This window comes from Pseudophryne corroboree, chromosome 11 (assembly GCF_028390025.1).
Source record: "Pseudophryne corroboree isolate aPseCor3 chromosome 11, aPseCor3.hap2, whole genome shotgun sequence".
NCBI lineage: Eukaryota > Metazoa > Chordata > Amphibia > Anura > Myobatrachidae > Pseudophryne > Pseudophryne corroboree.
Window position 1 is genome coordinate 99,058,077 of NC_086454.1, and position 24,118 is coordinate 99,082,194.

Consider the following 24,118-nt stretch of genomic DNA (forward strand, 5'->3'; position numbering starts at 1 on the left):
GTGTCCAGAATTAAAGGGATGAGGTGGCAACCCTAGTCCCAGACCATGCACTTTCTAATGGTTAGGCAAACCAATGTGGTTGGCCACACCCCCTTTGGAGACTGGCCTCACCCCTAAAACTGGGCCCATACCACTGTATTCCCCGGTGTGCCCTTCATGCCCCAGTACGACACTGATCTATACCCAAATGCACTCAGCATCATTCCATATATTTCTGTACTTTCCACCAATACCAATCCATGTACTGCCATAACGTCTATAAATGCTTCCACTAGAATGCAAGGTTTTCATAAATCCTTAACTTCCCTTATTACTGCAGCCAATGTTTTCCAACACACTCTCCCAAACAGTGGTGCAAGTAGAAAAAAATGTGTTACGGGTACTGCGTGTGCAAAAAAAATGGGTGTGGCCAAGTGTCACTTGGGGCGTGGCCAATGAATATGGGGGCGTGATACACATATGGGGGGAGGGGCAGATACACGCATGACCCCAATAGTGCCAGATGCACGTTACCCCACAGTGCCAGATGCACGTTACCCCACAGTGCCAGATATACATTGCCTCAGTGACAGATATACATTGCCCCACAGTGCCAGATACACAAATGCCCCCAGAGTGCCAGATACACACATGCCCCCAGAGTGCCAGATACACACATGCCCCCAGAGTGCCAGATACACAAATGTCCCCAGAGTGCCAGATACACATTGCCTCACAGTGCCAGATACACATTGCCCCACAGTGCCAGATACACAAATGCCCCCAGAGTGCCAGATATACATTGCCTCACAGTGTCAGATACACATTGCCCCACAGTGCCAGATACACAAATGCCCCCACTGTGTCAGATATACATTGCCCCCCCAGTGCCATATACAGAAATGCCCCCACAGTGCCAGATATGCCCCCAGTGCCAGATACAGAAATGCCCCCTGTGCCAGATACACAAGTATGCCCCCAGTGCCAGATATGCCCCCAGTGCCAGATACAGAAATGCCCCCAGTGCCAGATACACAAGTATGCCCCCATTGCCAGATATGCCCTCAGTGTCAGATATGCCTCAGTGCCAGATACACAAGTCTCCGCAGTGCCAGATATGGCCACAGTGCCAGATACACATGTCCCCCCAGTGCCAGATACACATGTCCCCCCCAGTGCCAGATATGCCCCCAGTGCCAGATACACATGTCCTCCAGTGCCAGATATGCCCCCCAGTGCCAGATATCCCCCAGTGCCAGGTACACAAGTCCCCCCAGTGCCAGATATGCTTCCAGTGCCAGGTATACATGCCCCCCAGTGACAGATATCCCCCAGTGCCAGGTACACATGTCCCCCCAGTGCCAGATATGCTCCCAGTGCCAGGTATACATGCCCCCCCAGTGCCAGATATCCCCCAGTGCCAGGTATACATGCCCCCCCCCCCCAGTGCCAGATATCCCCCAGTGCCAGGTATACATGCCCCCCCAGTGCCAGATATCCCCCAGTGCCAGATATACATGCCCCCCCCAGTGCCAGATATCCCCCAGTGTCAGGTATACATGCCCCCCCCCCCCTGCTCACCGCTGCCGTCCTGTCTGTGTGAGGGGAGGAGAGCGCAGCCTGCGCCTCTCCTTCCCCTCAGTCTCCGGCGGATGTCTCATTTTAATTCAGCGCCGATCCGTGTTCCAATCAGAGCTCGCACCGCTCTCCTTCCCTCACATCAGCGGCGGTGCGGCAGGGGGCAGCAGAGGGAGGGAGGGAGGGAGGGAAGAGGAGCGGCGGCCCGTCGGTGTGGGTATGGCGTACCCACGGCTAAATTCTTATGGGTACGCCGTACACACCCGTACCCACACACTTGCACCACTGCTCCCAAAGTATAAAACAAGAAATACTGTGCAGTTGTGCCAGAACTAAACACACGTCTATGTGGCTCTCCTACTGGCGGAAATGCCCACCTCACTTAACTGCTTTTGTTTTCTTATGCCACTGCTCCTCCCAGTGCTAAATTCCCCCTATGTCATTGTATTAAAGTACCATTTGCTTGGAATAATCTTTGACAGGCTATTTACTCTAATAACAGATATTACAGTTACAGAGTCACATAATCTTGACATACCTGAAAGCCATGATAATAACAAGGACAATGATGGTCGCCTGAAGAAATCGTTGACTGACACAGCTCTGATCAGTAGGAGGCGTCACTGCCTGGAATGAGGTAAATGTTAATACACAGGGTATAGTATATACAATTGCTGGCAAAAATGTTGAAAAACATTTTGGGGATCCCTTCATTCAAAAATGTTGGTGACCATCCTCTAATAACTCATTAGGCTATTAAAAGCTTTAAATTAGCCTAATTGGTCCTATAATTACATGTCATAAATAATGATTACATGTCATTATTGGAGTAAAAAAAAAAGGTCCTTAAATGACACAAAATAAAATGTTCATGTTTTTTTATGCACACTAAATAGGTTTAAAGTATTTAATATAACAAAAATAATTGCTAGATATTTTTTATTATTGTTTTTTAACTTTAAAATGGCCACAAATTACCCTCATATCACCTTTTAATTTTTTTGCACTTATTGTTGAATTCGTTTGTAATTAATGCAATTCATTCAGCCATTTAATGCATTTTTAAAGAATAAATATGATTTTAAACCTACCGGTAAATCTTTTTCTCCTAGTCCGTAGAGGATGCTGGGAACTCCGTAAGGACCATGGGGTATAGACGGGCTCCGCAGGAGACATGGGCACTTTAACATCTTTTAATGGGCGTGAGCTGGCTCCTCTCTCTATGCCCCTCCTCCAGACCTCAGTTATAGAACTGTGCCCAGAGGAGATGGACAGTACGAGGAAAGGAATTTTGTTAATCTAAGGGCGAGATACATACCAGCCCACACCACACACACACCGTACAACATGGAATATACTAAACCAGTTAACAGCATGAACAAACAGTATCAGCCAGAGACTGATCTCAACTGTAACATAACCCTTATGTAAGCAACAACTATATACAAGCCTTGCAGATTTAGTCCGCATTGGGACGGGCGCCCAGCATCCTCTACGGACTAGGAGAAAAAGATTTACCGGTAGGTTTAAAATCTTATTTTCTCTTACGTCCTAGAGGATGCTGGGGACTCCGTAAGGACCATGGGGTTTATACCAAAGCTCCAGACCGGAAGGGAGAGTGCAGATGACTCTGCAGCACCGATTGAGCAAACATGAGGTCCTCATCAGCCAGGGTATCAAACTTGTAGAATTTTGCAAAAGTGTTTGAACCCGACCACGTAGCTGCTCGGCAAAGCTGCAATGCCGAGACACCTCGGGCAGCCGCCCAAGAAGAGCCCACCTTCCTAGTGGAATGGGACTTTACTGATTTTGGTAACGGCAATCCAGCCGTAGAATGAGCCTGCTGAATCGTGTTACAGATCCAGCGTGCAATAGTCTGCTTAGAAGCAGGAGCGCCAACCTTGTTGGCTGCATACAGGACAAACAGTGCCTCTGTTTTCCTAACCCGAGCCGTTCTGGCTATATAAATTTTTAAGGCCCTGACTACATCAAGAGACTTGGAATCCTCCAAGACATCCGTAGCCACAGGCACCACAATAGGTTGGTTCATGTGAAAAGACGAAACCACCTTAGGCAGAAATTGAGGACGAGTCCTCAACTCTGCTCGATCCACATGAAAAATCAGATATGGGCTCTTGTGAGACAAAGCCGCCAATTCGGACACCCGCCTTGCAGACGCCAAGGCCAACAACATGACCACTTTCCAAGTGAGAAACTTCAATTCAACTGTTTGAAGAGGTTCAAACCAGTGCGATTTAAGGAACTGTAACACCACGTTAAGGTCCCACGGTGCCACTGGGAGCCCAAAAGGAGGTTGGATGTACAGCACTCCTTTTACAAAAGTCTGGACTTCTGGGAGAGAAGCCATTTCCTTCTGAAAGAATATAGATAAGGCCGAAATCTGCACCTTAATGGAGCCTAATTTTAGGCCCATATCCACTCCTGTCTGTAGAAAATGGAGAAAACGACCCAGCTTCAGTAGGAGCATTCTTGGTTTCACACCAAGAAACATATTTCTTCCAGATATGGTGATAGTGCTTCGCCGTTACCTCCTTCCTAGCTTTTAATAGAGTAGGGATGACTTCCCCCGGAATACCTTTCCTAGCTAGGATGACTTCCCCCGGAATACCTTTCCTAGCTAGGATCTGGCGTTCAACCGCCATGCCGTCAATCGTAACCGCGGTATGTCTTGGAACACACATGGCCCCTGTTGTAACAGGTCCTCCCTGGGAGGAAGAGGCCACGGATCTTCTGTGAGCATTTCCTGAAGATCTGAAAACTAGGCCCTTCGAGGCCAATCTGGAACAATGAGTATAGTCTGCACTCTTGTTCGTCTTATGATTCTCAATATTTTTGAGATGAGTGGAAGTGGAGGGAACACATAGACCGACTGAAACAGCCACGGTGTCACTAGGGCGTCCACTGCCACTGCCTGGGGGTCCCTCGACCTGGAACAATATGTCCGAAGCTTCCTGTTGAGGCGTGACGCCATCATGTCTATTTGAGGGAGTCCGCAACAACTTGTTTCCTCTGCAAAGACTTCTTGATGAAGTCCCCACTCGCCTGGATGGAGATCGTGCCTGCTGAGGAAGTCTGCTTCCCAGTTGTCCTCTCCCGGAATGAAAACTGCCGACAGAGCGCTTACATGATTTTCCGCCCAGCGAAGAATCCTGGTGGCTTCCGCCATTGCTGCTCTGCTCCTTGTCCCGCCCTGGCGGTTTACATGCGCCACGGCTGTGATGTTGTCTGACTGGATCAGAACAGGAAGGTTGTGAAGAAGATTCTCTGCCTGCTTCAGGCCATTGTATATGGCCCTTAATTCCAGTACATTGATGTGTAGATAAGCCTCCTGGCTTGACCATATTCCCTGAAAAAAATTTCCCTGGGTGACCGCTCCCCATCCTCGGAGGCTCGCGTCTGTGGTCACGAGAACCCAATCTTGAACTCCGAACCTGCGACCCTCTAGAAGGTGAGCACTCTGGAGCCACCACAGGAGAGAGACCCTGGACTGGGGGACAGGCGTATCCTCCGATGCATCTGGAGATGGGACCCTGACCACTTGTCCAGAAGGTCCCACTGAAAAGTTCTTGCATGGAACCTGCCGAACAGAATGGCCTCGTAGGCCGCCACCATCTTTCCCAATACTCGAGTGCATTGATGAACTGACACTCTTTTTGGTTTCAGCAGGTCCTGGACCATGTTCTTGAGTTCCTGGGCCTTTTCCATTGGGAGAAAAACCCTCTGTTTTTCCGTGTCCAGAATCATGCCCAAAAACGACAGCTGAGTTGTCGGAACCAACTGCGACTTTGGCAGATTTAAAATCCAGCAGTGTTGTTATAGTACTCTCAGGGGGAGAGACACGCTTTTTAGTAAATGTTCTCTTGATCTTGCTTTTATCAGGAGATCGTCCAAGTATGGGATTTTTGTGATGCCCTGTTTGCACAGGAGCACCATCATTTCCGCCATTACCTTTGTGAAAATTCTCGGGGCCGTGGAAAGACCAAACGGCAACGTCTGAAACTGGTAATGACAATCCTGTACAGCGAATCTCAAGTACGCCTGATGAGGAGGCTATATGGGGACATGAAGGTATGCATCCTTTATGTCTAGTGACACCATAAAATCCCCCCCTTCCAGGCTGGAGATCACTGCCCGGAGAGATTCCATCTTGAATTTGAACCTCTTCAAATATAGATTTAGGGATTTTAGATTCAGAATTGGTCTGACTGAGCCATCCGGCTTCGGGACCACAAATAGGGTTGAATAAAACCCCTTCCCCTGTTGCAATAGGGGAACCTTGATAATCACTTGCTGTTGACACAGCTTTTGTATGACAGCTGAAACTATTGCTCTCTGTGGGGGAGAAGCTGGCAAGGCCGATTTGAAAAAGATCGGTGAGGAGGCACATCTTCGAACTCCAGTTTGTAGCCTTGGGATACAATTTTGACTACCCAAGGATCCAAGTCTGACTGAACCCAGACCTGGCTGAAGAGTTGAAGACGTGCCCCTACCGGTGCGGACTCCCGCAGCGGAACCCCAGCGTCATGCGGTGGATTTGGTAGAGGCCGGGGAGGACTTTTGCTCCTGGGAACTAGCCGTAGCTGGTGTTCTTTTCCCTCTACCTCTGGCGAGGATGAGCCACGCCCCTTTCTGAACTTATGAGACTGAAAGGACTGCATCTGATATTGAGGTGTTTTCTTTTGCTGTGGGGGAACGTAAGGCAAAAAAGAAGACTTACCCGCGGTAGCTGTGGAAACCAGGTCCGCGAGGCCCTCCCCAAATAAAACTTCACCCTTGTAAGGTAAAGCCTCCATATGTCTCTTTGAGTCAGCATCACCAGTCCATTGACGGGTCCATAGGGACTTTCTAGCAGAAATTGCCATGGCATTGGCTCTTGAACCCAAAAGACCAATATCTCTTGCAGCCTCCCTCATATATAACGCTGCGTCCTTGATGTGACCTAAGGTCAATAAAATACTATCCTTATCTAGGGTGTCCATGTCAGATGACAAGTTATCTGCCCAAGCTGCAATTGCGCTACCCACTCATGCCGACGCTACTGTCGGTCTGAGCAGGGCTCCCATAGTCGCATAAATTGCTTTTAAGGTAGTTTCCTGCCTGCGATCCGCAGGATCCTTTAGGGTCGCCGTGTCCGGGGACGGTAGGGCTACCTTCTTGGACAAGCGCGTCAAGGCCTTGTCCACCGTGGGTGAGGATTCCCACTGAAACCTGTCCTTTGAGGGGAAAGGATACGCCATAATAATTCTCTTGGGAACCTGCAGTCTCTTGTCTGGAGTTTCCCAAGCTTTTTCAAATAAAGCGTTCAGCTTATGAGATGGGGGAAACGGTACCTCAGGTTTCTTTTCCTTAAACATGCAGACCCTTGTGTCAGGGATATGTAATACATCTTTTATTGCAATTATCATGTATTGAATACTCTTGGCCACCCTTGAGTGTAACCGTGCATCATCATAGTCGACACTGGAGTCGGAATCCGTGTCGGTATCAGTGTCTGCTATCTGGGTAAAGGGACATTTATGGGGCCCTGAAGGGTCTTGTGATGTCGTAAGAGCCATGGATTGACTCCCTGTTTGGTCTTTGGACTCTGCCTTGTCCAATCTCTTATGTAATAAAGCCACACTAGCATTCAAAACACTTCACATGTCCACCCAATCCGCCGTCGGCTGTGCCGACGGAGACACTACCACCATCTGCTCTGGGGAGTTCCTCACATAGACATGATGGCCTCCCACCTCAACAAGAAGCTTCGGAGGTACTGTTCCAGGTCAAGAGACCCACAGGTGGTGGCGGTGGACGCACTGGTAACTCCGTGGGTGTTCAAGTCAGTGTATGTGTTCCCTCCACTTCCTCTGATACCAAGGGTTCTTCAACTCGTGAGAAGAAAAAGGTTCTGGCAATCCCCATTGCTCCGGACTGGCCAAGGAGGGCTCGGTACGCGGATCTTCTGCTGGAAGATCCACGGCCGTTACCTCTTGGGGAGGATCTGCTCCTGCAGGGGCCGCTCGCTTATCAAGACTTACCGCGGCTACGTTTGACGGCATGGAGGTTGAACACCAGATCTTAACTCGGAAACGTATCCAGAGTGAGGTCATTCATACCCTGACACAGGCTAGAAAAGGGGTAACGTCTAAACTTTACCATCGCATTTGGAAGAAATATGTTTCTTGGTGTGAGGCCAAAAAGTTTCCTGCAGTGGAGTTTCAACTTGGATGTTTTCTCCTTTTCCTGCAAGCAGGGGTGGATATGGGACTGATACTGGGCTCCATCAACATTCCAAATCTCTGCTTTGTCCATTTTCTTCCAAAAATAATTGGCTGTTCTTCCTGAGGTTCAGACCTTTTTGAAAGGGGTTCTGCACATCCAGTCTCCCTTTGTGGCGCCTACGGCACCATGGGATCTTGACGTGGTGTTGCAGTTCCTGCAATCTGCTTGGTTTGAGCCTCTACAGGAGGCTGATCTCAAGTTTCTTACGTGGAAGGCGGTCACCTTGTTGGCCTTGGCTTCTGCACGACGCGTGTCAGAATTGGGGGCTTTATCTTGTAAAAGCCCTTATCTGATCTTCCATGAAGACGGGGCGGAGCTTAGGACTCGTCCACAGTTCCTGCCTAAGGTTGTATCGGCTTTCCATATCAACCAACCTATTGTGGTGCCAGTGGCTACTAGCACCTCAATTACTTCAAAGGCCTTGGATGTAGTGAGGACTTTGAAGATTTACGTGAAGAGGACGGCTCGTCATCGGAAAAGTGACTCTTTGTTTGTCCTCTATGATCCCTCGGGCACAGTTTCTAGACCGAGTCTGGTAGGAGGGGCATAGAGGGAGGAGCCAGCCCATACTATTAAACTCTGAAAGTGCCAATGGCTCCTGGTGGACCCGTCTATACCCCATGGTACTAATATTGACCTCAGCATCCTCTACGGACTAGGAGAAAAAGATTTACCGGTAGGTTTAAAATCTTATTTTCTCTTACGTCCTAGAGGATGCTGGGGACTCCGTAAGGACCATGGGGTTTATACCAAAGCTCCAGACCGGGAGGGAGAGTGCGGATGACTCTGCAGCACCGATTGAGCAAACATGAGGTCCTCATCAGCCAGGGTATCAAACTTGTAGAATTTTGCAAAAGTGTTTGAACCCGACCACGTAGCTGCTCGGCAAAGCTGCAATGCCGAGACACCTCGGGCAGCCGCCCAAGAAGAGCCCACCTTCCTAGTGGAATGGGACTTTACTGATTTTGGTAACGGCAATCCAGCCGTAGAATGAGCCTGCTGAATCGTGTTACAGATCCAGCGTGCAATAGTCTGCTTAGAAGCAGGAGCGCCAACCTTGTTGGCTGCATACAGGACAAACAGTGCCTCTGTTTTCCTAACCCGAGCCATTCTGGTTATATACATTTTTAAGGCCCTGACTACATCAAGAGACTTGGAATCCTCCAAGACATCCGTAGCCACAGGCACCACAATAGGTTGGTTCATGTGAAAAGACGAAACCACCTTAGGCAGAAATTGAGGACGAGTCCTCAACTCTGCTCGATCCACATGGAAAATCAGATATGGGCTCTTGTGAGACAAAGCCGCCAATTCGGACACCCGCCTTGCAGACGCCAAGGCCAACAACATGACCACTTTCCAAGTGAGAAACTTCAATTCAACTGTTTGAAGAGGTTCAAACCAGTGCGATTTAAGGAACTGTAACACCACGTTAAGGTCCCACAGTGCCACTGGGGGCCCAAAAGGAGGTTGGATGTACAGCACTCCTTTTACAAAAGTCTGGACTTCTGGGAGAGAAGCCAATTCCTTCTGAAAGAATATAGATAAGGCCAAAATCTGCACCTTAATGGAGCCTAATTTTAGGCCCATATCCACTCCTGTCTGTAGAAAATGGAGAAAACGACCCAGCTGAAAATCTTCCGTAGGAGCATTCTTGGTTTCACACCAAGAAACATATTTCTTCCAGATACGGTGATAGTGCTTCGCCGTTACCTCCTTCCTAGCTTTTAATAGAGTAGGGATGACTTCCCCCGGAATACCTTTCCTAGCTAGGATCTGGCGTTCAACCGCCATGCCGTCAATCGTAACCGCGGTATGTCTTGGAACAAACATGGCCCCTGTTGTAACAGGTCCTCCCTGGGAGGAAGAGGCCACGGATCTTCTGTGAGCATTTCCTGAAGATCTGAATACTAGGCCCTTCGAGGCCAATCTGGAACAATGAGTATAGTCTGCACTCTTGTTCGTCTTATGATTCTCAATATTTTTGAGATGAGTGGAAGTGGAGGGAACACATAGACCGACTGAAACAGCCACGGTGTCACTAGGGCGTCCACTGCCACTGCCTGAGGGTCCCTCGACCTGGAACAATACGTCCGATGCTTCCTGTTGAGGCGTGACGCCATCATGTCTATTTGAGGGAGTCCCCAACAACTTGTTTCCTCTGCAAAGACTTCTTGATGAAGTCCCCACTCGCCTGGATGGAGATCGTGCCTGCTGAGGAAGTCTGCTTCCCAGTTGTCCTCTCTTGGAATGAAAACTGCCGACAGAGCGCTTACATGATTTTCCGCCCAGCGAAGAATCCTGGTGGCTTCCGCCATTGCTGCTCTGCTCCTTGTCCCGCCCTGGCGGTTTACATGTGCCACGGCTGTGATGTTGTCTGACTGGATCAGAACAGGAAGGTTGTGAAGAAGATTCTCTGCCTGCTTCAGGCTGTTGTATATGGCCCTTAATTCCAGTACATTGATGTGTAGATAAGCCTCCTGGCTTTACCATATTCCCTGAAAAAAATTTCCCTGGGTGACCGCTCCCCATCCTCGGAGGCTCGCGTCCGTGGTCACGAGAACCCAATCTTGAACTCCGAACCTGCGACCCTCTAGAAGGTGAGCACTCTGGAGCTACCACAGGAGAGAGACCCTGGACTGGGGGACAGGCGTATCCTCCGATGCATCTGGAGATGGGACCCTGACCACTTGTCCAGAAGGTCCCACTGAAAAGTTCTTGCATGGAACCTGCCGAACAGAATGGCCTCGTAGGCCGCCACCATCTTTCCCAATACTCGAGTGCATTGATGAACTGACACTCTTTTTGATTTCAGCAGGTCCTGGACCATGTTCTTGAGTTCCTGGGCCTTTTCCATTGGGAGAAAAACCCTCTGTTTTTCCGTGTCCAGAATCATGCCCAAAAACGACAGCCGAGTTGTCGGAACCAACTGCGACTTTGGCAGATTTAAAATCCAGCCGTGTTGTTATAGTACTCTCAGGGGGAGAGACACGCTTTTTAGTAAATGTTCTCTTGATCTTGCTTTTATCAGGAGATCGTCCAAGTATGGGATTTTTGTGATGCCCTGTTTGCGCAGGAGCACCATCATTTCCGCCATTACCTTTGTGAAAATTCTCGTGGCCGTGGAAAGACCAAACGGCAACGTCTGAAACTGGTAATGACAATCCTGTACAGCGAATCTCAAGTACGCCTGATGAGGAGGATATATGGGGACATGAAGGTATGCATCCTTTATGTCTAGTGACACCATAAAATCCCCCCCTTCCAGGCTGGAGATCACTGCCCAGAGAGATTCCATCTTGAATTTGAACCTCTTCAAATATAGATTTAGGGATTTTAGATTCAGAATTGGTCTGACTGAGCCATCCGGCTTCGGGACCACAAATAGGGTTGAATAAAACCCCTTCCCCTGTTGCAATAGGGGAACCTTGATAATCACTTGCTGTTGACACAGCTTTTGTATGGCAGCTGAAACTATTGCTCTCTGTGGGGGAGAAGCTGGCAAGGCCGATTTGAAAAAGATCGGTGAGGAGGCACATCTTCGAACTCCAGTTTGTAGCCTTGGGATACAATTTTGACTACCCAAGGATCCAAGTCTGACTGAACCCAGACCTGGCTGAAGAGTTGAAGACGTGCCCCTACCGGTGCGGACTCCCGCAGCGGAACCCCAGCGTCATGCGGTGGATTTGGTAGATGACGGGGAGGACTTTTGCTCCTGGGAACTAGCCGTAGCTGGTGTTCTTTTCACTCTACCTCTGGCGAGGAAGGATGAGCCACGCCCCTTTCTGAACTTATGAGACTGAAAGGACTGCATCTGATATTGAGGTGTTTTCTTTTGCTGTGGGGGAACGTAAGGCAAAAAAGAAGACTTACCCGCGGTAGCTGTGGAAACCAGGTCCGCGAGGCCCTCCCCAAATAAAACTTCACCCTTGTAAGGTAAAGCCTCCATATGTCTCTTTGAGTCAGCATCACCAGTCCATTGACGGGTCCATAGGGACTTTCTAGCAGAAATTGCCATGGCATTGGCTCTTGAACCCAAAAGACCAATATCTCTCGCAGCCTCCCTCATATATAACGCTGCGTCCTTGATGTGACCTAAGGTCAATAAAATACTATCCTTATCTAGGGTGTCCATGTCAGATGACAAGTTATCTGCCCAAGCTGCAATTGCGCTACCCACCCATGCCGACGCTACTGTCGGTCTGAGCAGGGCTCCCGTAGTCGCATAAATTACTTTTAAGGTAGTTTCCTGCCTGCGATCCGCAGGATCCTTTAGGGTCGCCGTGTCCGGGGACGGTAGGGCTACCTTCTTGGACAAGCGCGTCAAGGCCTTGTCCATCGTGGGTGAGGATTCCCACCGAAACCTGTCCTTTGAGGGGAAAGGATACGCCATAATAATTCTCTTGGGAACCTGCAGTCTCTTGTCTGGAGTTTCCCAAGCTTTTTCAAATAAAGCGTTCAGCTTATGAGATGGGGGAAACGGTACCTCAGGTTTCTTTTCCTTAAACATGCAGACCCTTGTGTCAGGGATATGTAATACATCTTTCATTGCAATTATCATGTATTGAATACTCTTGGCCACCCTTGGGTGTAACCGTGCATCATCATAGTCGACACTGGAGTCGGAATCCGTGTCAGTATCAGTGTCTGCTATCTGGGTAAAGGGACGTTTATGGGACCCTGAAGGGTCTTGTGACATCGTAAGAGCCATGGATTGACTCCCTGTTTGGTCTTTGGACTCTGCCTTGTCCAATCTCTTATGTAATAAAGTCACACTAGCATTCAAAACACTTCACATGTCCACCCAATCCGCCGTCGGCTGTGCCGACGGAGACACTACCACCATCTGCTCTGCTTCCTCCCTAGACGAGCCTTCCGCTTCAGACATGTCGACACACGCGTACTGAGACCCACACACACACTGGGATATATGGATATGGGAACAGACCCACAATAAGGCCCTTTGGAGAGACAGAGAGAGAGTATGCCAGCACACACCCAGCGCCACTTCGTTCTGAAACAAAGTCCCAGATCTGTAAGCGCTTTTTATAACAAATTTTAGCACCAAATCAATGTGCCCCCCCTTTGTTTTTGCCCCCTGTTACTTGTACAGCAGGGGAAGAGTCCGGGAGCAGCTTCTCTGCAGCAAGCTGTGGAGAAAATGGCGCTGGTTAGTGCTGAGGGATCAAGCTCCGCCCCCTCGATGGCGGGCCTCGGTCCCGCTATTTGTTTATACTGGCGGGGTTTTTATATATACTGCCTCCGCAGTGTTTATATATCTGTGCCAGTCCAATATGAGGCCATAATTGCTGCCCAGGGCGCCCCCCCTGCGCCCTGCACCCTTGTTGTGCCTTGTGTGTGTGTGGGAGCAATGGCGCGCTGCGCGGTACCTCACGAAGATCTGAAGTCTTCTGCCGCCTTTGAAGCCTTCTTGTTTCTTATACTTAACCGGCTTCTATCTTCCAGCGCTGTGAGGAGGACGGCGGCGCGTCTCCGGGACGAACAGCAAGGACGACACCTGTGTTCCGACCCTCTGGAGCTAATGGTGTCCAGTAGCCTAAGAAGCAAGGCCCATCAGTCCAGGAAAGTGGGTCTGCGTCTCTCCCCTCAGTCCCCCGAAGCAGGGAGCCTGTTGCCAGCAGTGCTCCCTGAAAATAAAAAACCTAACAAAAGTCTTTTCTAGAGAAACTCAGTAGAGCTCCCCTAGTGTGCAACCAGTCTCCTCTGGGCACAGGATCTAACTGAGGTCCGGAGGAGGGGCATAGAGGGAGGAGCCAGCTCACGCCCATTAAAAGGTCTTAAAGTGCCCATGTCTCCTTCGGAGCCCGCCTATACCCCATGGTCCTTACGGAGTGCCCAGCATCTTCTAGGACGTAAGAGAAATACATTTTTCATTGGGACATATTTTTATTTTTTAGGGTACAAACTGTTCCCCAGTTTTTAAAAAAACATTTCCAGCAGGGATTTGCCCGAAAAAAATGTATGCAATATCCACGTCAATTGTGGCGGGGAAAACGTTGCAGCCAATTGACATTAAGAGGAATCCTACAGAAGGCAGAGTAAGCCCATACTGTTAGAAAAAATAGAGAGGAAGTAAGACTCTTTTGGGAATTCACTCTTAAACTTGAATTCTATTGATCAGAAATAGATAGATAAAAATTCTGTTTTAATATTTCCATCTATTTCTGATCAATAGAATTCAACTTTAAGAGTGCCTCCACAAAAGAGTCTTACTTCCTCTCTATTTTTCCTAATAGTACTACTGCCTGACTCAGGGTGCACCACCATAGAGACTCTATTTGCGGACATCCCCCTTGATTGTCTAATTTTGGTTATATATCAGTGAGTTTTACTTCTGACTAGTGCGGAATCATCCCCTCTATAGGTTTTAAGCACATACTGTGACAACACTGATTTTCACATGCAGCGTCATTACAGCCAGATAAACACACAGATACACATTACACACATTGGGGTAAATTTACTAAGATTCGTGTTTTCCCGTTTGAGGTCAAAGTTCAATCACGAATGACATCGAAAGTGTAAATATGCAACTTTTTGAATTGATTACGACTAATTTACTAAGCTGCCGTATTCTGCATTTTCGGGTTTTCCGATGTCGATGTCATTCGTTTTTTTTTGGCAGTGTTTTACGTGATTGACTTGTAAAACACTGCCGACTTTAATACAATGAATCTCGGCCGGATCTGAGAGATCCGTGCTGGGCTTCATTGTGCACTTTGTTTAACAAAAAAATAAAGTTTAAATGTAAAAAAAAAATTGCGTGGGGTCCCCCCTCCTAAGGCAAACCAGCCTCGGGCTCTTTGAGCCGATCCTGGTTGCAGAAATATGGGGAAAAAATGGACAGGGGTTCCCCCATATTTAAGCAACCAGCATCGGGCTCTGCGCCTGGTCCTGGTTCCAAAAATACGGGGAACAAAAAGAGTAGGGGTCCCCCGTATTTTTGAAACCAGCACCGGCTCCACTAGCTGGACAGATAATGCCACAGCCGGGGGTCACTTTTATACAGTGCCTTGCGGCCGTGGCATCAAATATCCAACTAGTCACCCCTGGCCGGGGTACCCTGGGGGAGTGGGGACCCCTTCAATCAAGGGGTCCCCCCCCCAGCCACCCAAGGGCCAAGGGTGAAGCCAGAGGCTGTCCCCCCCATCCAATAGGCTGCGGATGGGGGGCTGATAGCCTTTGTGAAAAGTGATTGATATTGTTTTTAGTAGCAGTACTACAAGGCCCAGCAAGCCTCCCCCGCAAGCTGGTACTTGGAGAACCACAAGTACCAGCATGCGGCGGAAAAACGGGCCCGCTGGTACCTGTAGTACTACTACTAAAAAAATACCCCAATAAAGACAACACACACACACCTTGAAAGTATAACTTTAATTCATCCATCCACACCTCCATATACACATACTTACTAGAGATGAGCGGGTTCGGTTTCTCGGAAACCGAACCCCCCCGAACTTCAGCCTTTTTACACGGGTCCGAGGCAGACTCGGATCTTCCCGCCTTGCTCGGCTAACCCGAGCGCGCCCGAACGTCATCATCCCGCTGTCGGATTCTCGCGAGGCTCGTATTCTATCGCGAGACTCGGATTCTATATAAGGAGCCGCGCGTCGCCGCCATTTTCACACGTGCATTGAGATTGATAGGGAGAGGACGTGGCTGGCGTCCTCTCCGTTTAGAGTAGACTAGAGAGTAGAGAGTAGAGACACTTGATTTACTAATTTTGGGGAGCATATTAGGACGGAGTACTACTTGCTGATAGTGTGATCAGTGACCACTAGTTTAATTAATCCGTTCTCTGCCTGAAAAAAAACGATACACAGTGTGACACAGTCACATACCATATCTGTGCTCAGCCTCAGTGTGCCCTCAGTGTGCTGCATCATCTATGTAATACTGTATATCTGACTGTGCTGAGTGCTCACTGCTCACACAGCTTAATTGTGGGGGAGACTGGGAAGCAGTTATAGCAGGAGTACATATTTTAACAGTGCACACTTTTACTGCCAGTGCCAGTGTGACTGACCAGTGACCACTACTACTTGCTGATAGTGTGACCAGTGACCACCAGTTTAATTAATCCGTTCTCTGCCTGAAAAAAAACGATACACAGTGTGACACAGTCACATACCATATCTGTGCTCAGCCTCAGTGTGCCCTCAGTGTGCTGCATCATCTATGTAATACTGTATATCTGACTGTGCTGAGTGCTCACTGCTCACACAGCTTAATTGTGGGGTAGACTGGGGAGCAGTTATAGCAGGAGTACATATTTTAACAGTGCACACTTTTGCTGCCAGAGTGCCACTGCCAGTGCCAGTGTGACTGACCAGTGACCACTGACCACCAGTATATTGTGATTGTCTGCCTGAAAAAGTTAAACACTCGTCGTGTGGTGTTTTTATTCTATAAACGCATTCTGCTGACAGTGTCCAGCAGGTCCGTCATTATATAATATATACCTGTCCGGCTGCAGTAGTGATATATATATATTTTTTATATCATTATCATCCAGTCTATATTAGCAGCAGACGCAGTACGGTAGTCCACGGCTGTAGCTACCTCTGTGTCGGCAGTCGCTCGTCCATCCATAATTGTATACCACCTACCCGTGGTGTTTTTTTTCTTTCTATCTTCTTGATACTAGTAGCTTACTTTAGGAGTCTGCAGTGCTGAGCTGACAGTGTCCAGCAGGTCCGTCATTATATAATATATACCTGTCCGGCTGCAGTAGTGATATATATATATATTTTTTATATCATTATCATCCAGTCTATATTAGCAGCAGACGCAGTACGGTAGTCCACGGCTGTATCTACCTCTGTGTCGGCAGTCGCTAGTCCATCCATAATTGTATACCACCTACCTGTGGTGTTTTTTTTTTTCTATCTTCTTGATACTACTAGTAGCTTACTTTAGGAGTCTGCAGTGCTGAGCTGACAGTGTCCAGCAGGTCCGTCATTATATAATATATACCTGTCCTGCTGCAGTAGTGATATATATATATATTTTTTATATCATTATCATCCAGTCTATATTAGCAGCAGACGCAGTACAGTAGTCCACGGCTGTAGCTACCTCTGTGTCGGCAGTCGCTCGTCCATCCATAATTGTATACCACCTACCCGTGGTGTTTTTTTTTTTTTTTCTATCTTCTTGATACTAGTAGCTTACTTTAGGAGTCTGCAGTGCTGAGCTGACAGTGTCCAGCAGGTCCGTCATTATATAATATATACCTGTCCTGCTGCAGTAGTGATATATATATTTTTTTTATATCATTATCATCCAGTCTATATTAGCAGCAGACGCAGTACGGTAGTCCACGGCTGTAGCTACCTCTGTGTCGGCAGTCGCTCGTCCATCCATAATTGTATACCACCTACCCGTGGTGTTTTTTTTTTCTATCTTCTTGATACTAGTAGCTTACTTTAGGAGTCTGCAGTGCTGAGCTGACAGTGTCCAGCAGGTCCGTCATTATATAATATATACCTGTCCGGCTGCAGTAGTGATATATATATATATTTTTTATATCATTATCATCCAGTCTATATTAGCAGCAGACGCAGTACGGTAGTCCACGGCTGTAGCTACCTCTGTGTCGGCAGTCGCTCGTCCATCCATAATTGTATACCACCTACCTGTGGTGTTTTTTTTTTTTTCTATCTTCTTGATACTACTAGTAGCTTACTTTAGGAGTCTGCAGTGCTGAGCTGACAGTGTCCAGCAGGTCCGTCATTATATAATATATACCTGTCCGGCTGCAGTAGTGATATATATATATATATTTTTTATATCATTATCATCCAGTCTATATTAGCAGCAGACGCAGTACGGTAGTCCACGGCTGTAGCTACCTCTGTGTCGGCAGTCGCTCGTCAATCCATAAGTATACTAGTATCCATCCATCTCCATTGTTTACCTGAGGTGCCTTTTAGTTGTGCCTATTAAAATATGGAGAACAAAAATGTTGAGGTTCCAAAAATAGGGAAAGATCAAGATCAACTTCCACCTCGTGCTGAAGCTGCTGACACTAGTCATGGCCGAGACGATGAAATGCCAGCAACGTCGTCTGCCAAGGCCGATGCCCAATGTCATAGTACAGAGCATGTAAAATCCAAAACACCAAATATCAGTAAAAAAAGGACTCCAAAATCTAAAATAAAATTGTCGGAGGAGAAGCGTAAACTTGCCAATATGCCATTTACCACACGGAGTGGCAAGGAACGGCTGAGGCCCTGGCCTATGTTCATGGCTAGTGGTTCAGCTTCACATGAGGATGGAAGCACTCAGCCTCTCGCTAGAAAAATGAAAAGACTCAAGCTGGCAAAAGCACAGCAAAGAACTGTGCGTTCTTCGAAATCACAAATCCACAAGGAGAGTCCAATTGTGTCGTTTGCGATGCCTGACCTTCCCAACACTGGACGTGAAGAGCATGTGCCTTCCACCATTTGCACGCCCCCTGCAAGTGCTGGAAGGAGCACCCGCAGTCCAGTTCCTGATAGTCAGATTGAAGATGTCAGTGTTGAAGTACACCAGGATGAGGAGGATATGGGTGTTGCTGGCGCTGGGGAGGAAATTGACCAGGAGGATTCTGATGGTGAGGTGGTTTGTTTAAGTCAGGCACCCGGGGAGACACCTGTTGTCCGTGGGAGGAATAGGGCCATTGACATGCCTGGTGAAAATACCAAAAAAAATCAGCTCTTCGGTGTGGAAGTATTTCAACAGAAATGCGGACAACATTTGTCAAGCCGTGTGTTGCCTTTGTCAAGCTGTAATAAGTAGGGGTAAGGACGTTAACCACCTCGGAACATCCTCCCTTATACGTCACCTGCAGCGCATTCATCATAAGTCAGTGACAAGTTCAAAAACTTTGGGCGACAGCGGAAGCAGTCCACTGACCAGTAAATCCCTTCCTCTTGTAACCAAGCTCACGCAAACCACCCCACCAACTCCCTCAGTGTCAATTTCCTCCTTCCCCAGGAATGCCAATAGTCCTGCAGGCCATGTCACTGGCAATTCTGACGAGTCCTCTCCTGCCTGGGATTCCTCCGATGCATCCTTGCGTGTAACGCCTACTGCTGCTGGCGCTGCTGTTGTTGCTGCTGGGAGTCGATGGTCATCCCAGAGGGGAAGTCGTAAGACCACTTTTACTACTTCCACCAAGCAATTGACTGTCCAACAGTCCTTTGCGAGGAAGATGAAATATCACAGCAGTCATCCTGCTGCAAAGCGGATAACTGAGGCCGTGGCATCCTGGGCGGTGAGAAACATGGTTCCGGTATCCATCATTACTGCAGAGGCAACTAGAGACTTGTTGGAGGTACTGTGTCCCCGGCACCAAATACCATCTAGGTTCCATTTCTCTAGGCAGGCGATACCGAAAATGTACACAGACCTCAGAAAAAGACTCACCAGTGTCCTAAAAAATGCAGTTGTACCCAATGTCCACTTAACCACGGACATGTGGACAAGTGGAGCAGGGAAGGCTCAGGACTATATGACTGTGACAGCCCACTGGGTAGATGTATGGACTCCCGCCGCAAGAACAGCAGCGGCGGCACCAGTAGCAGCATCTCGCAAACGCCAACTCTTTCCTAGGCAGGCTACGCTTTGTATCACCGCTTTCCAGAATACGCACACAGCTAAAAACCTCTTACGGCAACTGAGGAAGATCATCGCAGAATGGCTTACCCCAATTGGACTCTCCTGTGGATTTGTGGCATCGGACAACGCCAGCAATATTGTGTGTGCATTAAATATGGGCAAATTCCAGCACGTCCCATGTTTTGCACATACCTTGAATTTGGTGGTGCAGAATTATTTAAAAAACGAGAGGGGCGTGCAAGAGATGCTGTCGGTGGCCAGAAGAATTGCGGGACACTTTCGGCGTACAGGCACCACGTACAGAAGACTGGAGCACCACCAAAAACGCCTGAACCTGCCCTGCCATCATCTGAAGCAAGAAGTGGTAACGAGGTGGAATTCAACCCTCTATATGCTTCAGAGGTTGGAGGAGCAGCAAAAGGCCATTCAAGCCTATACAACTGAGCACGATATAGGAGGTGGAATGCACCTGTCTCAAGCGCAGTGGAGAATGATTTCAACGTTGTGCAAGGTTCTGCAACCTTTTGAACTTGCCACACGTGAAGTCAGTTAAGACACTGCCAGCCTGAGTCAGGTCATTCCCCTCATCAGGCTTTTGCAGAAGAAGCTGGAGACATTGAAGGAGGAGCTAACACAGAGCGATTCCGCTAGGCATGTGGGACTTGTGGATGGAGCCCTTAATTCGCTTAACAAGGATTCACGGGTGGTCAATCTGTTGAAATCAGAGCACTACATTTTGGCCACCGTGCTCGATCCTAGATTTAAAACCTACCTTGGATCTCTCTTTCCGGCAGACACAAGTCTGCTGGGGTTCAAAGAACTGCTGGTGACAAAATTGTCAAGTCAAGCGGAACGCGACCTGTCAACATCTCCTCCTTCACTTTCTCCCGCAACTGGGGGTGCGAGGAAAAGGCTCAGAATTCCGAGCCCACCCGCTGGCGGTGATGCAGGGCAGTCTGGAGCGACTGCTGATGCTGACATCTGGTCCAGACTGAAGGACCTGACAACGATTACGGACATGTCGTCTACTGTCACTGCATATGATTCTCTCCCCATTGAAAGAATGGTGGAGGATTATATGAGTGACCGCATCCAAGTAGGCACGTCAGACAGTCCGTACTTATACTGGCAGGAAAAAGAGGCAATTTGGAGGCCCTTGCACAAACTGGCTTTATTCTACCTAAGTTGCCCTCCCACAAGTGTGTACTCCGAAAGAGTGTTTAGTGCCGCCGCTCACCTTGTCGGCAATCGGCGTACGAGGTTACATCCAGAAAATGTGGAGAAGATGATGTTCATTAAAATGAATTATAATCAATTCCTCCGTGGAGACATTGACCAGCAGCAATTGCCTCCACAAAGTAGTACACAGGGAGCTGAGATGGTGGATTCCAGTGGGGACGAATTGATAATCTGTGAGGAGGAGGATGTACACGGTGATATATCGGAGGATGATGATGAGGTGGACATCTTGCCTCTGTAGAGCCAGTTTGTGCAAGGAGAGATTAATTGCTTCTTTTTTGGTGGGGGTCCAAACCAACCCGTCATTTCAGTCACAGTCGTGTGGCAGACCCTGTCACTGAAATGATGGGTTGGTTAAAGTGTGCATGTCCTGTTTATACAACATAAGGGTGGGTGGGAGGGCCCAAGGACAATTCCATCTTGCACCTCTTTTTTCTTTCATTTTTCTTTGCGTCATGTGCTGTTTGGGGGGTGTTTTTTGGAAGGGCCATCCTGCGTGACACTGCAGTGCCACTCCTAGATGGGCCAGGTGTTTGTGTCGGCCACTAGGGTCGCTTAGCTTACTCACACAGCTACCTCATTGCGCCTCTTTTTTTCTTTGCGTCATGTGCTGTTTGGGGAGTGTTTTTTGGAAGGGCCATCCTGCGTGACACTGCAGTGCCACTCCTAGATGGGCCAGGTGTTTGTGTCGGCCACTAGGGTCGCTTAGCTTACTCACACAGCTACCTCATTGCGCCTCTTTTTTTCTTTGCGTCATGTGCTGTTTGGGGAGTGTTTTTTGGAAGGGCCATCCTGCGTGACACTGCAGTGACACTCCTAGATGGGCCAGGTGTTTGTGTCGGCCACTTGGGTCGCTTAGCTTAGCCATCCAGCGACCTCGGTGCAAATTTTAGGACTAAAAATAATATTGTGAGGTGTGAGGTGTTCAGAATAGACTGAAAATGAGTGGAAATTATGGTTATTGAGGTTAATAATACTTTGGGATCAAAATGACCCCCAAATTCTATGATTTAAGCTGTTTTTTAGGGTTTTTTGAAAAAAACACCCAAATCCAAAACACACCCGAATCCGACAAAAAAAATTCGGCGAGGTTTTGCCAAAACGCGTTCGAACCCAAAACACGGCCGCGGAACCGAACCCAAAACCAAAACACAAAACCCGAAAAATTTCCGGTGCTCATCACTAATACTTACCTTATGTTCCCACGCAGGTCGGTCCTCTTCTCCAGTAGAATCCATTGTGTACCTGTAGAAAAAATTATACTCACATAATCCAGTGTTTTCGGCTCCTCGGTAAATCCTTTTGTAATCCACGTACTTGAAAAAATAAAAAAACGGATACCCGACCACGAACTGAAAGGGGACCCATGTTTTCACATGGGCCCCCTTTCCCCGGATGCCAGAAACCCACTCTGACTGATGTCTAAGTGGGTTTCTTCAGCCAATCAGGGAGCGCTACGTTGTGACACCCTCCTGATCGGCTGTGTGCTCCTGTACTGTCTGACAGGCGGCACACGGCAGTGTTACAATGTAGCGCCTATGCGCTCCATTGTAACCAATGGTGGGAACTTTCAGGTCAGCGGTTGACCGAAAGTGACCTCACCGCTGACCTCAAAGTTCCCACCATTGGTTACAATGGAGCGCATAGGCGCTACATTGTAACACTGCCGTGTGCCGCCTGTCAGACAGTACAGGAGCACACAGCCGATCAGGAGGGTGTCACAACGTAGCGCTCCCTGATTGACTGATGTCTAAGTGGGTTTCTTTAGCCAGAGTGGGTTTCTGGCATTCGGGAAAGGGGGCCCATGTGAAAACATGGGTCCCCTTTCAGTTCGTGGTCGGGTATCCGTTTTTTTATTTTTTCAAGTACGTGGATTACAAAAGGATTTACCGAGGAGCCGAAAACACTGGATTATGTGAGTATAATTTTTTCTACAGGTACACAATGGATTCTACTGGAGAAGAGGACCGACCTGCGTGGGAACATAAGGTAAGTATGTGTATATGGAGGTGTGGATGTATGTATTAAAGTTATACTTTCAAGGTGTGTGTGTGTTGTCTTTATTGGGGTATTTTTTTAGTAGTAGTACTACTACAGGTACCAGCGGGCCCGTTTTTCCGCCGCATGCTGGTACTTGTGGTTCTCCAAGTACCAGCTTGCGGGGGAGGCTTGCTGGGCCTTGTAGTACTGCTACTAAAAACAATATCAATCACTTTTCACAAAGGCTATCAGCCCCCCATCCGCAGCCTATTGGATGGGGGGGGACAGCCTCGGGCTTCACCCCTGGCCCTTGGGTGGCTGGGGGGGGGACCCCTTGATTGAAGGGGTCCCCACTCCCCCAGGGTACCCCGGCCAGGGGTGACTAGTTGGATATTTGATGCCACGGCCGCAAGGCACTGTATAAAAGTGACCCCCGGCTGTGGCATTATCTGTCCAGCTAGTGGAGCCCGGTGCTGGTTTCAAAAATTCGGGGGACCCCTACTCTTTTTGTCCCCCGTATTTTTGGAACCAGGACCAGGCGCAGAGCCCGATGCTGGTTGCTTAAATATGGGGGAACCCCTGTCCATTTTTTTCCCATATTTCTGCAACCAGGATCGGCTCAAAGAGCCCGAGGCTGGTTTGCCTTAGGAGGGGGGACCCCACGCAATTTTTTTTCAGAAAATTTATAACATTTCCCCCCCGTTCCCACTGAAAAACATGCACGGATCTCATGGATCCGTGCATGCCTATACAAACACGGGATAAAAAAGCAGGTCTGTTTTTTTTTTAGCACTTTTTCACGATTTGTATTTTATCACGGCAGTGTTTGGCTATTGTCGGCAGTGTTTGTGTTTTGCACTTTTTAGTAATTCCCGATTTCTAGCAAATTGCAGGCGTATTTGACCGATGGTGTATTGATTCGTGATTTTTTCCTAGGACTTCCAAAATATTACGAATGCCCTCATCACTGCCGTGATTTTTGCTTAGTAAATTACCGAGATGACACTTTGATGAAAAAACGGCATCTCGGTCAAAATCGGGACCTTAGTAAATATACCCCATTGTATGAAGATTCTGATTGGGAAAAAAGTAAGAAAGAGAAAGTAACTGTGGGCCTAATTTAGATTAGTACGCCATGTCGGTGTTCACGCAACTAAGCAATTATTGGTAGGCTGCGCATATGCCGCGATCGCACTGCGCACGAGTCAAGGTATCTTTGGGATACCGCTCACAGTGAGAATTTCAAAGTAGAGCGATTGACAGGAAGGGGCCATTTGGGGGAGGTAGCGAGAAGTAGGAGCAAAAACGCAGATGTGTCACAACTGTTTTTGAGACGTGTATCTGCATTCAGCTGTGATCATGTATGAAGAGAATCACTGCACCAGCGTCACCACTGCTGCGGCCCGTCTCTGTGGCCAAGGACTCACTCAGG

The 24,118-nt window shown here is 48.3% G+C and overlaps 1 protein-coding gene across 10 annotated transcripts in view; it reads right to left on the bottom strand.

Annotated features, from left to right (window-relative positions):
- Positions 1-24,118, bottom strand: part of MYRF (myelin regulatory factor) — a 318,723-nt gene that overhangs the window by 31,028 nt on the left and 263,577 nt on the right. For all 10 annotated transcript variants that reach the window (XM_063944661.1, XM_063944662.1, XM_063944660.1 and 7 more), the window contains one exon: positions 2,096-2,184. In XM_063944661.1, the coding sequence (XP_063800731.1) occupies positions 2,096-2,184 (89 nt within the window). The remainder of the gene's footprint in view (positions 1-2,095; positions 2,185-24,118) is intronic.